We start from the raw sequence: 14,607 nt of genomic DNA, 5'->3' as shown, positions 1-14,607 counted from the left end.
AATTAGAGAGGTTTTTACACAGAGATAGCACATCTAGAGAAGGTGAGCAGTCCAAGAACAAGGTCTGGGGACAAGAGCAATGTTGTTTCAGAAAGATAGTGAAAAAGTCTCAGATGAGGTACAGAAGTGTCAAAGCTGCTCTAGCTTAATCTAAGGTAAGACTTTTAGGAATGGACAGAAGACAGGGCTTAAAGTTATTTTTCCTAAGTATTATTTCTCTCGACTGAATCAGAACTGAACAGTAGGAGTCTGAGATTATGCTCCTCACAGAAATTAAGAATGAACTAAGATGCTGAATAAATCATAAAGACTTTATATAGAATATTCTTTAGCTAGCAAGCAGTCATAAAAGGATTTCACGTTTTAGTTAAAAAACAGCATCATGAAGTGGCACTGTGGCTCAAAGTGGCAGTCTTCAGTGAAAAAGCTCAGGGACAGCAACCAGGCCCTGAGTAAAATGCCCACAACTGAGGGGAGGGGGGAGGGGAGGAGGGGGGATGGAGAGATGGGGAGGGGGGAGACGGCCGAGTACCAGTGGCTCACATCTGTCATCCTAGCTACTCAGGAGGCTAAGATCTGAAGATTGCAGTTTGAAGCCAGCCAAGTCAGGAAAGCCCATCAGACTCTTATCTCCAATTAAATCACAGATAAAGCCAAGTGGCAGCTCAAGTGGTAAGACTGCTAGCCTTGAGCAAAAGGTCAGAGATAGCTCATATATAGCATTTCATGCCTGTAATTCCAAGAATATGGAAAACAGAAATAGCAGCATCACAGTTAAGAGGCCAACCACACAAAGAAATAAGTCAATAGGACTATGATCAAAAAACAAACCAGATGTGGTGGCTAGCACCTATAAATAATCTCAGGTGCTCAGGATGTAGACGTAGTTGAGAACTGACAAGGGCAGGAAACAGTTACCTACAGAACAAAAACAGCAAAGGAGGATCTCCTGGGGGGATAGATGAACTGGTGGAGGACTAGCCTAGTGAGCTCAAGACCCTGAGCTTATACATACATAGATACATAATTTGGAAAATGGGGGAGAATGATGGGAAGGGTGAAATTAATTAAGATGCATAACCAAACCTAACTTATGAAATTGTAACCTCTGTGTACAACTTCTTTATAATGGAAAATAGATAGATATGAGATCAAGAAGCATTATACTCACAACCAGACTGTCCCTGAGCTTCTTTTGTTCAAGGCTAGCACTCTACAACTTGAGCCACAGAGCCACTTCACCATTTTTTATTGTTTATGTAGTGCTAAGGAATCAAACCCAGGGCTTCATGCATGCTAGGCAAGTCTTGTACCACTAAGCTGCATTCCCAGTCAGACTCAGCTTTTTTTTTTTCCAAACTCAGATACTGAACCTCTTTGTACAAGTACTCGATAAATTGTTTTGGGAAGGTCAGCTGTGGGCTTTAACTCAGGGCCTGGCCACTATCAATGCTCTTTGTATTAAGGCTAGAGCTCTTATCATTTGAACCTCAGTGCAACTTTGGGTTTTTGAGTGGTTAACTGGAGATAAGCGTCTCACGGGGACTTTTCTGCCAGGGCTGACTTCGAACCGTGATTCTCAGATCTCAGCCTCCTGAGTAGTTAGGATTAAAGGCATGAGCACCATAATGGTCTGTTGATATAAATTTGGAGGAACAAAAATCACCTTGCATATTTGGAACTACCATGAGTTTTGTAAATAACACATTTAAAAAATATTACTAGCTGGGCTGGGAAGGTGGCTCAGTGGTAGAGCGCTTGCCTTGCATGCATGAGGCCCTGGGTTCGATTCCTCAGCACCACATAAGCAGAAAAAAAAAGCCAGAAGTGGCACTGTGGCTCAAGTAGTAGAGTGCTAGCCTTGAGCTGAAGAGCTGAGGGACAGCGCCCAGGCCCAGAGTTCAGGCCCCACAACCGGACACCCCCCCACACCAAAAAAATGTTACTAGCCAGGTGCCAGTGGCTCACACCTAGAATCCTAGGTACTCAGGAGTTGAGATCTGAGGATCAGTTTCAAAGCCAGCCTGGGCAGGAACATCCATGGCACTCATCTCCAATTAAGCACCAAAAATGTCAAAGGTGGAGCTATAGCTCAAGTGGCAGAGTGCTAGTCTTAACCAGAAAAAGCTCAGTGACAGTACATAGGCCCTGAGTTCAAGACTAAGGACTGGCACACACATAACAGATTGGAAAATTTTTAAATAATTGATAACTTTGAGTATTGGCACTAGCTGGAAAACAGACACATGTTGGGAAAAATGTAAATGTCAACAGATTGGAAACTTTTAAAATAATCAATAACTTTTGAGTATATGCAAGTATCTGGAAAATGGACACTCATGTTGGCAGAAATGTAAACTTCAACATCATAGAAGGCAATTAGCTATTTCCAATGAAAATTTAAAATGAGTATTCTCTAATAATTCAACTTCTAGTAATTATAGAAAAACACATTTAAACCAAAATTTTAAGGATACTCCTTGGAACACATGCAAAACAAAAACTTGAAAACTTCAATATTGATCAATGTGAGAACACCTAAGGTCAATACACTAAATCTATGTTAAAGACTATCAGGTATCAGTTAAAAAGAAGTAAATGTAATGTACTGTATTCTAAGATATATCCCTAAGGGTAAAATCCCAGAACTATAAAAAACAAAACATTAATATACATGTAATTAAAGATAATGACAAGATACTTTTTTTTATTTTTGCCAGTGCTGGGGCTTGAACTCAGGGCCTAAAGCACTGTGCCTGAGCTTCTTTTTGCCTAAGGCTAGCACTCTACCACTTGAGCCACAGCACCATTTACAGCCTTTCCTCTTATGTGGTGCTGAAGAATCGAACCCAGGGCTTTGTGCTTGCTAGGCAAGCACTCTACCACTAAGCCACATTCCCAGCCCCAAGATACATTCTTTTTTTTTTTTTTTTGGGTCCAGTCGTGGGGCCTGAACTCTGGGCCTGGGTGCTGTCCCTCAGCTCTTCAGCTCAAGGCTAGCACTCTACCACTTGAGCCACAGCACCACATCCGGCTTTTTTTTTCTGCTTATGTGGTGCTGAGGAATCGAACCCAGGGCCTCATGCATGCAAGGCAAGCGCTCTACCACTGAGCCACCTTCCAAGCCCCAAGATACATTCTTAATACTAAGTTAATGGTGAAATTCTATAAAAAAAAATGAGATTCACTTTTTGAAGATTATATATTTATAATAACTTACACTATTTTAAGAAATACACCCTTAAAATGAATTTATCATCTTAAACTAACCATCCATGCAGGTTAGAAGCTGGGCTACAATTCTGCGTTCCATATCTTTTGAAGCAACTTCTCTTTTGGGGGTAATAGCATCAATTTCATCAAAGAAAACAATACAGGGTGCGTTTGACTAGGAAAAAAAAAACAGTAACAACTATAAACACATTCTCTGTATCAATGCATAGCTAAGTGTCTGTGTGTGTGTGTATATGTATGTGTATATATACATACTCACACACACACATATATATATATATATATATAAAAGTTTAAACTTCAAGGGCCATTTACCAAAATATAACCACGAGGAAGGCAGTTCACATTATGTTACTTCTGACTGTTATATCTTAAGAGAACCTAGAGATAGGAGCTGGGTGCCAGTAGATGGCGCCTGTTACCCAAACTACTCTAGAGGATTGCAGCTCAAAGTCAGCCCAGGCAGAAAATTCTATGAGAATTTTTATCTCCAGTTAAACACCAAAAAAAGCTGAAGTGGAGCTGTGGCTCAAGTGATAGCCTTGAGCAAAAAAGGTGAGGGACAACACCAGGCCTTGAGTTCAAGACCCAGGACCAGCATACACATACACAAAAAGCAATAGGGGATGGGAAGGTGGCTCAGTGGTAGAGTGCTTGCCTTGCATGCATTAGGCCCTGGGTTTGATTCCTTAGCACCGCATAAACAGAAAAAGCCAGAAGTGGCGCTGTGGTTTGAGTGGTAGAGTGCTTGCCTTGAGCTGAAGGGCTGGGGGACAGCACCCGGGCCCAGAGTTCAGGCCCCATGACCGACAGAAAAAAAAAGGTATAGTTGGGATAGCACATTTGCACTGATGTTTTCACATGCTTTTAAAATTAAATTGTACATTAAATATATTCCATATGTTAGGAATATAAGTAATAAGTTTAAAATCTTAAATTTGAACATTTAAGTTTACACAAATGTTGAGTATTTCTAACCAACATAAAAATACTCAAGCTTTTTTTTTTTTTCGGTGGGTCGTGGGGCTTGAACTCTGGGCTTGGGCGCTGTCCCTCAGCCTCTTTAAGCAAGTGCTCTATCACTTTGAGCCACAGCGCCACTTCTGGTTTTCTAGAGATTAGTCTCACAGACTTTGCTGCCCGGGCTGGCTTTGAACTGTGATCCTCAGAGCTCAGCCTCCTAAGTAGCTAGGAATCACTGTCCTAATTAGGCAGTGACTACACTGGCCAGCTTATTTGTGCATTTCTTTTGGTAGTACGAGGCTTTGCACTTGGTAGACAGGAGCTCAACCACTGAGCCACAGTTCCATTTCTCCACAGCTCCACTTTTTAGTGGTTATTTGGGGATAAGATTCTCACATGGACTTTCTTGCCTGTGCTGGCTTTGAAATGTGATCCTCAGATCTCAGCCTTTGAATAGCTAGGATTAGAGGAATGAGCCACCCATGCCAACTATAATCCTAACTTGAATCATCTTCCAGATTTTAATAACACAAACTATAATTTGCATAAAATTAAATCTATAACTGATCTGAGAATTTTTTCTCAGGTTCAATTATACAAACTGAATTTATCCTGGTATTTTCTTGGTTGCATTCATAAACAAATAATAATAAATGCATCATTTTTCATATTGCTAAGTTGTTTAAACAAACCTAAGTTAAAGAACGTAAAAATGAATAAAGCATCATGAGGTACTATATTTTTAAACATATAACCATTGGGTATGACAGCCTGAACTTCGCATTATCTTTCCTTTTTTTTTTTTTTTTTGGCTGGGGCTTGAACTCAAAGCCTGGGTACTGTCCCTGAGCCTCTCTGTGTTCAAGGCTAGAATTGTACCACTTGAGCCACAACACAACTTCCTCATTATCTTTTATGTTTGATTTCTTATATATTACATCCAATATGCATCATTTAATGTGTTTTAATATCTATTACAATACATAGAAAATTGCCAAGTTTACAAGACTAGACAATGAATGAGGTAATAAACACTTGCATGAAAAAATAACATCTTAAATAAAGGGCTTTAAAATGTGAAAACTGACATTAGCCATTAGTTGACTCACCACAGCTTGTTCAAATAAGTCTCTGAGCTTTTGTTCAGATTCTCCAGAAACTCCTGTCACAATCTCGGGAGCAGCCACTTTTAAAATTGGGAGGTCAAGTTCCTGTGCAAATACATAAAAGAATGATCAAATTTTCAATTTTAAACCTCTCAGTCATCTTCTTATCCAAACTTCCCCAAATAATTACACTTTTAAATGATTGATCTCACTGGGCACCACTGACTCACACCTCTAATCCTGACTATTCTGGAGGCTGAGATCTGAGGGTGATGGGCTGGAAGAGAGTCCAGGCAGGAAAGCTCATGAGACTCTCATCTCTAAATTAACCATCAAAAGCAAGCAGAGCTGCATCTCAAAAGGTAGAGCACTAGCCTTGAGCAAAAGCAGCTCAGGAACAGTACCCAGGCCCTGAGTTCAAGCCCCAGGACTAGGGGGGAGGGGAGGTCAAAAAAGAGTGTAGGGACAATGCCCAGGCCCAGAGTTCAAGTCCCAGGCCCAGCAAAAATTTAAAAAAATAGTAATAAAAGAACTATGGGTAGAGGGGAGGAGACTAAAATACAATCTCTATGTTTAAAAAGGGTGGTTTACAGCTATATTATTTTCCTTCCCACCCAACCTTGTCGTATGTGTAATAACTGTATTCTCTGGGGGGGAAAAAAATCACACAAATAACATGTGAAAGAGGAAAGAATGGGCCAGGGGCCTGGTGGAAAATACCTGCAATCCTAGTTTAGGAGGCTGAGATTTGAGCATCATGGGTCAAAGCCAGACTGGGCCAGGAATGTCTGTAAGACTTTGTCTCTAATTAACCACCAGAAAACCAGAAGAGGTGCTGTGGCTCAAAATGGTAGAGCACTGGTCTTGGGTGGAAAAAGCTCAGACACGTCACCCAGGCCCTGAGTTCAAGCTCCACAACTGACCAAAAAAAGAAAGAAAGAAAAAAAAAGAAAAGAAACCTGAGTGTGGTGGTACAAACCTCTAATCCTGAACTTGGAAGGCTAAGGATTAGAAGCAAGTTAAAGGCCATTCTGGGCTACATAGTGAGTCTGGGCCATCAGAGCTACAAAGACCCTGTGTAAATAATAGTAAGAGAGAGTTTCATTTCCCACTGACTATATTCTCTTCCTAAAAGATTCTAGGTTTGGTTTAAATTGACCTAAGAGAAAAAAACAAAAACAAAGGCAATCGCAACAGAAAAAGTGTCAGAAAGCCTCACCCCAGCAATGGCATGTGCAAGTAATGTCTTCCCACAGCCAGGTGGCCCATGAAGGAGAACTCCACGAGGAGGCACAACACCCAGGTGGTGGTACACTTCCGGGTGACACATATGGGTAAGTACCTTGCAGACTTCCTAGCAGGATATAAGCATAAGAGATGTTTCCTCACTCTGAGAGAACCAAGAATAGAACACCAAACCAAGAGTAGATAATAGGCTTTAAGCTAGACTTGAGTTTGAATCCTGGCTTTGGTTCTTATTTTTGTCAGTCATGGGACTTGAACTCTGAGCTTGGGCACTGTCCCTCAACTCTTCAGCTCAAGGCCAGCTCTCTACCACTTGGGCCACAGCCCCATTTCCAGTTTTCTGAGTGGTTTATTGGAGATAAGAGTCTCACAGTGGGGCTGGGAAGGGGGCTCAGTAGTAGAGCGCTTGCCTTGTATGCATGAGGCCCCTGGGTTGATTCCTCAGCACCACATAAGCAAAAAGAAAAAAGTCCGGAAGTGGCACTATGACTCAAGTGGTAGAGCATTGAGCTGAAGAGCTGAGGGACAGCGCCCAGGCCTAGAGTTCAGGCCCCACAACCGGACCTCTCAAAAAAAAAAAAAAAAAAACCCCACAACCGGACCTCTAAAAAAAAAAAAAAAAAGAGTCTTACAGACTTTCTTGCCTGGGCTGGCTTTGAACTGTGACCCTCAGATCTCAGCCTCCTTAGTAGCTAGGATTACAGGAGTGAGCCACCAGCCCAGCCTGGCTCTGGTTCTTTACTGTAGAGCTTTATCAATAATAATTGTACTTCTCACTGGGTGTCAGTGGCAGGAAAGTCCCTGAGACTCTTATCTCCAATAAACCACTCAGAAAACTGGAAGTGGCTTGTGGCTCACGTGGTAGAGCACTCGCCTTGAGCTGAAGAGCTGAGGGATAGCGCCCAAGCCCAGAGTTCAAGCCCCAGGACCGACAAAAAAACAAAACAAAACAATTGTACTTCTCCTTACCAAACTAAAATGTCTACTTTATAACAATGAAAAATATCTACTTTATCATGATGAAAAGCAACTAAAATAGAGTAGACACTAAAAATAAAGTGAACATTATTATTAGTAGAATGTAACATAAAGCATGTTCCTATGGACCCTGTAATTCTTAAGACAAAAACAGTAAGAAAAATACACTACTTTATCTCTCAATACCACAAATAGGTCAGATTTTCTCAGTCTCTTTCTATATCCAATTAGTGTAAGAAACAAACAGCTAAGCTTTGTCTATATAGGTGATTAGCAATATGTCCATTAAAGCATGAATATGAACTTTTTTTTTTCCCCTTCGTTCATGGGGCTTGAATTCTGGGCCTGGGCGCTGTCCTTCAGCTCTTCAGCTCAAGGCGAGCGCTCTACCACTTGAACCACAGTGCCACTTCAATGAACTAACTTTTAATGTTGAATCGTTGCCTCCAACATCTTCAAACTTCACATTGGAGCTCTGTAGTTCCAGTCCCCTGACTTTAGCTGGTAGAAAGAGAGAGAGATAAAAACATTAGCAATACAGTATAAGCTCACAATTAAAAGTCCCTTAGATATTAAAGTATTTCCAGTACATATTTTTGCACACTGAAGGACCTGAGCAGAACCACTCTAAAGCAAGCACAATCTCTGCTACCCACGAGTATCTCAAATGGGCAAAGGAACTGAAAAAAAGACTTCTCAAAAGAAGAGGTATGCCACTCCTAGGCATCTACCCTGAGCAACAGGAACCAAGAGACAAGGACACGTGCACCTCCATGTTCATTAAAGCACTGTTCACAATAGCTAGGATATGGAAACAACCCAGATGCCCCACGACAGATGAATGGATCCAAAAATTGTGGTACCTATATACAATGGAACAGTTTGCAGCCATTAGAAAGGACAAAATAATGGCATTTACAGGGAAATGAATGGAACGAGAAAAAATCACGTTGAGTGAAGTAAGCCAAGAGCAAAGAGACAAATGGCACATGGTCTCACTGATATTAAATTTGGATATTAAATCCAAAACATAAGGAGATATGACAAAATAAACAAGACTCAAGAAATAAAGGACCTCCACTCATCTGGTGGTATCATTACTAAATGACCCCATGATGCTGATCACATATATGGTATGTATGTGCTCATCTGAGGGAAACTAGGAGGAGGACACAGAAACAGAGGGAAATAGGGGAAAACATACAACAACAGGACCCATCAGCTGCACTGGTCATTGATCAAAATGAACTAAGCAACTCAATGGCAGCAATGGGAGGGAGGGAATGAGCGGGAAAGAGAGAACAGCTGACACTAAGCAAAAGGAAAGAAATGTACAGATCACCCGATGTGGAAGAAATAACTGTACTGTCAAAGCTCATAGAATTCATAAATTTTATAGACCCCAATAAAGACAATTTGCCCCATAAAGGTTAGAATGTGTTTGTAACTTTAAGTATTACTATCTCACAATACTGTGAAATTTGTGAAATTTATGTAATCACTTAATCACAATAAAAAAAAAATTGCTAAGGTGGGAAGGTGGCTCAGTGGTAGAGTGCTTGCCTTGCATGCCTGAGGCCCTGGGTTTGATTCCTCAGCACCACATAAGCAGAAAGAAAAAAGCCGGAAGTGGCACTGTGGCTCAAGTGGTAGAGCACTAGCCTTGAGCTGAAGAGCTGAGGGACAGCGCCCAGGCCCAGAGTTCAGGCCCCACGACTGGACCAAAAAAAAAAAATTGCTATATTAAAAAAAGCGGTAAGAATGGCAAAGAACAGCTGGGAAGGTGGCTTAGTGGCTTACCTTGCATGCAAGCCCTGGGTTTAATTCCTCAGTACCACACACACAGAAAAAGCTGGAAATGGCACTGTGGCTCAAATGGTAGAGTGCTAGCCTTGAGCGAAAGAAGCCCAGGACTGCCCCCCCCCAAAAAAAAGAAGGCAAAGAAACATGAGGAAATGGCCAGTACTTCTAGCTATAAAGGAAATGCAAATCAAACCTCTGAGATTCCCCCTCATCCAAGTTAGATTGGCTAGCACTGTGAACTTGAATAGCAACGTATGTTGGTAGGACTGTGGGGAGGAAGGAACCTTGTTGCACTGTTGGTGGAATGTAACTAGTACAACTACTCTGGACAGCCATCTGGAGGTTCCTCCAAAAACTCAACACAGATCTTCCAGATGACCCAACCATCCACTCCTAGGCACACATCCAGAACATCGCGAGCCAGGATACTGTAAAGACACTTTGCACATCCACATTCACTGGTGTACTCACTATTCACAATAGCAAAGTTATGGAAACAGCCTAAATAGCTTAAAATAAATGAGTGGATCCAAAAAAATGTGGTACTTATACATAATGGAATTTTACAACAGCCATTACACAGTTATTTCCAGGGAAATGGATGGACCTAGAACAAATCATATTAAGTGAGGTAAGACAAGATAAGATCAGAGACAAAAGGCACATGTTTTCTCTCATACGCAGAAGCTAGATGTAAAATACAAAATAAATTATACAAGACTCTAGGCATTCACACACAGTGAGTCTAGAGGAGGGTACTCCTTTGAGGAACACAAACATGCAATGCCTATGCACTTCTGATCATATAAAATAGTACTTTTTGAAATGAAACGAGGTTTTTTTTTCCTTCTTTTTGTCGTTTGTTCTTTTATCTGTATTTGGGAGGGTGAGGAGGGCGCAGAAAGAGACAAAGGGTGAATAAATGCAGCAGTGATACTCAGTAGACACTATGTTGAAAATGAACTATACAACTTGTGGGAGGAGACCAGGGGGAAAAACTCAGAGACAGCGACAGAAGAGGAGACATTGTCCAAAAAGAAATGTACTTATTACCTGACTTATGAGCTAGTAACCCCTCTGAACATCACCTTTACAGTGACAATTAAAAAAAAAAGAGCAGTATCTCACCTTTCTTTTGTAAGACAGCTATTATTTCTTCATCTACTTCCTGAAGATCCTCTTTCTTTCTTTTGATTCCTTTGACCGTTAGCCTGCTTTTCCTTTTTTTATCAGCCTCCATGATAGAAGAATCTTTTGAAGCCTGAAAATAAAATAAACTTAAACATATCATACATAAAATTACATTATCAACAAGTATTTTATAAAGACAGGCATTATCTAAAAAAGAAAAAAACAAAAACAGAAACACTCCTCTGTAGCACTTTCACTTGTTAACTTTTCCTAACTTCTTTGTTCAAAAAGCTATCTGCTAGAGATAATTCTTCTTTCACAAATCCTTAAAGCTTGGTTTAAAATATAACATTTGATGGGGACTGGGAAGGTGGCTCAGTGGTAGAGTGCTTGCCTTGCATGCAATGAGGCCTGGGTTCGGATTCCTCAGCACCACATAAGCAGAAAAAGCCAGAAGTGGGGCTGAGGCTCTAGTGGTAGAATGCTAGCCTTGAGCTGAAGAGCAGAGGGACAGTGCCCAGGCCCAGAGTTCAGGCCCCACGACACACACACACACACACAAAAATTTATCTAACATTTGAAAACTTTCTTTGCAGGCTTTTGGCCCCACGACACACACACACATTTATCTAACATTTGAAAACTTTCTTTGCAGGCTTTTGGCCACACACAGACACAGACACACACACAGACACACACACAGACACACACACAGACACAGACACACACACAGACACAGACACACACACAGACACACACACACACACAGACACAGACACACACACAGACACAGACACACACACAGACACACACACAGACACAGACACACACACACACACACACAGACACAGACACACACACACAGACACAGACACACACACAGACACACACACAGACACACACACAGACACACACACACACAGACACACACACACACAGACACACACACACAGACACACACACACACACAGACAGACACACACACACATCACACACACCCCCCCCTAACATTTGAAAACTTTCTTTGCAGGCTTTTCCAGTTAAGATTTACTACCTTCCTCACATTCCAAAAATCAGTATCTTCAACGATGATACATATTACTAAAACCAGTTCTGCTTCTGAGTGTTTCATTTGTCTATGTCTCTTTCCAGAACTTACAGTTCCTCAATTTAAGACATCAATACCACCTTTTATTTCTCACTGTCTTCTCATAAATGGTGCTTCACACAATGCTTATTTGATATGTGATGATTAATAAAATATGACTACATACATGTTTGGGTTTTTTTTTTTGTTTTGCTGGCACTGAAGCTTGAACTCAGGCCTGGGCACTGTCCTTGAGTCTCTCTGTGCTCTACCACTTGAGCCACAGCGCCGCTTCCAGTTTTTCTGTTTATGACGTACTGAGGAACTAAACCCAGGGCTTTATACATGGTAGACAAGCACTGTACCACTATTCCCAGCCCTCCATGAGATCTTAACTACAACAAATAGAATTAGGCTGGGCACTGGTTGACACCTGTAATCCTAGCTACTCAGGAGGCTGGGATCTGAGGATCGCAGTTCAAATCCAGCCCAGACAGGAAAGTCCATGGGATGCTTATCTCTAATTAACGACCAGAAAAACACAAGTAGTGCAGTGGCTCAAAGTAGTACAGCATTAGCCTTGAGCAATAAAGAGTTCAGTGAGAGCATCCCTTCCCCCAGGTTCAAGCCTCATGACCACCCCCCAAAAAAAATAGTAAGAGTTGTGGCTCATGTGAATAAAGCACTGCTAGCTTTCAGGCAAAAAAGCTAAAGGACCCGAGTTCAAACTCCAACACCAGCACAAAAAAACAGGACTGGAGGTGTGGCTCAAGTAATAGAATGCCATCTGAGCAAGCAAACAAGCCATATGTACTCAAGACCCTGATTTCAACCCCAGTATCACCACAGGAAAAAACAAATAGATTCATATGCTTAACTTGTTTCAAACATATATAGTGGTTTTTTAAATACTTAAAGTAACATTTAAAATCAACATTAAAAACACAGTTCTTCCTATTGCACCGTTGGTAGGAAAGTAAATTAGTATAGCCACTCTGGATGACAGTTTGTGGAGATTCCTCAAAAAACTAAACATAGAACAGCCAGGCACCAGGCATGCACCTGTAATTCTAGCTACTCAGGAAGCTGAGATCTGAAGATTGCAGCTCAAAGCCAGCCCAAGCAGGAAAGTCCATGAGACTCCCATCTCCAATAAACGACCAGAAAACCAGAAATGGTGCTGTGGCTCACAAGTGGAAGAATGCTAACCTGGAGCAAAAAAGCTTAGGCACAGTACAGAGACTGAGTTCAAGCCCCATTACCAAACAAAAAACAACACAGAAACATAGAACCACCCTACCACCCAGCCATACCACTTTTAGACATCTAACTAATACATTACAAGTCAAGATATCTATGTTCATTACTGCACTATTTACTATTTGCAATAGTCAGATGCTCAGATGCCCTACAGTAGATGAGTAGATAAAGAAATGTAGTACACACCAGGCACTGATGGCTCAAGCCTGTAATCCTAGCTACTCAGAAGGCTGAGATCTGAGGATTGCGTTCAAAGGGAGCCAGGCAAGAAACTCCTGAAGACTCTTATCTCCAATAAACTATTCAAAACAGCTGGAATGTGGCTCTATGGCTCAAGCAGTAGAGCGCTCACCTTGAGCTGAAGAGCTGAGGGACAGAGCCCAAGCCCAGAGTTCAAGCCCCATGATCAACAAGATAAATAAATAAATAAAATAAACTGGGAGAGACTGAAGGACAGCATGACAGTATCCAAGAAGAAATGTAATTATGTGACTTGAAATGGTAACCCCTCTGTACATCAATTTAATTTAAAAAAAAATAAAATAGATAAATATCACTAGCAGAAAAAAAATTCAGTTCCTTAGTTACAATAGCCACATTTCAAGTGCCCAAAAGTCACAAGCTGCTAGCACTAATCATGCTGGGCAGTAGGCCCTAGAAGATATCTAACACAATGAGATAAGATGACTTCAAACCTCTCTCACTCTTCCATGTATTACACCTCAACAGTTAAGGCTAAACATAGGTGGTTCACACCAACAATCTGAGCTACTCAGGAGGCTGAGATCTGAGAATTGTGGACAAGACTCCTATCTCCAATTAACCAGTTAAAAAGCTGGATGTGAGGCATGGTTCAAGTGATAAAGCACCATCAGAGATAAAAAAAACCAACCCCGCAAAAAAAAAATCAGTTAAGGAAGCCACTCAATGTGTGGTCACTTTGTGACTTTTCACCAAGTTATAATTTTTTATGTGTATGGCACATCTCAAATTTAAAGGTTTTCTTTTAAAAAGGTATATCTTTCTAAGCCAGGTGTTGGTGGCTCACACCTGTAATTCTACCTATTCAGGAGGCTGAGATCTGAGGATTATTATTCAAAGCCAGAACAAGAAGGAAAGTCTGTCATACTCTTATCTCCAACTAACCACCAGAAAACAGGAATGGAGCTATGACTCAAAGTGGTAGAGCACTAACCTTGAGCAAAAGAGTTCAGAGATAGTGCCTAGGCCCCGAGTTCAAGTGTTACAACTGACCAAAAAGAAAAAGGTATCTCTGGCTGGGAGCTGATGGCTCATATGTGTAATCCTAACTACTTAAGAGGCTGAGAGCTGAGGATCACAGTTCAAAGCCAGACTGAGCAGGAAAGACTATAAGATTCCTATCTCCAACTAACTGCCAAAAAAGCCAGAAGCTGAGCTGTGACTCACGTTTTAGAGCACTAGCCTTAAGCAAAAGACGCTAAGGTACAGCACCCAGACCCTGAGTTCAAGCACCAGGACTGGCACAAAGAAAAAAAAAAACCTGTCTGTTCCACATTTTCATAGCATACCAATTTATGTAGCTTTTCAACCCTGAACTGAACAGCAACCACAATGTTGTTTCAACTCCTTCCTAAAACTATGAACTTACATACATACCCAAGGCAGTTAATTTTCTGCTAGTAAACTTATTTCAGGAAGTTCATTTGGCACTAATTCAACAAACTGACTTCCTATATGACAGACATAATTTAAGTCATGTGCACATTATTAAACTAAGTTGCTGCTCTCCTGGAATGAAACAAAAGAAACCAAGAAACG

General features: G+C 41.1%; 1 protein-coding gene across 2 annotated transcripts in view; it reads right to left on the bottom strand.

The window, feature by feature from the left end:
* The window catches only part of Nvl (nuclear VCP-like), a 42,411-nt gene that overhangs the window by 22,011 nt on the left and 5,793 nt on the right, over window positions 1–14,607 (bottom strand). The window contains exons 6-10 of one of the 2 annotated variants that reach the window (XM_013036178.1): window positions 10,458–10,590; window positions 7,951–8,027; window positions 6,523–6,657; window positions 5,307–5,408; window positions 3,271–3,388 (exon numbers count right to left, since the gene is read on the bottom strand). In XM_013036178.1, the coding sequence (XP_012891632.1) occupies window positions 3,271–3,388; window positions 5,307–5,408; window positions 6,523–6,657; window positions 7,951–8,027; window positions 10,458–10,590 (565 nt within the window). The remainder of the gene's footprint in view (window positions 1–3,270; window positions 3,389–5,306; window positions 5,409–6,522; window positions 6,658–7,950; window positions 8,028–10,457; window positions 10,591–14,607) is intronic. The other variant, XM_013036179.1, reaches the window with a different exon arrangement.

This window comes from Dipodomys ordii, unplaced genomic scaffold, assembly GCF_000151885.1.
Source record: "Dipodomys ordii isolate 6190 unplaced genomic scaffold, Dord_2.0 Scaffold251, whole genome shotgun sequence".
NCBI lineage: Eukaryota > Metazoa > Chordata > Mammalia > Rodentia > Heteromyidae > Dipodomys > Dipodomys ordii.
Note: the sequence above shows the minus strand (reverse complement) of the source record. Positions and strands in the feature narration are given on the sequence as shown.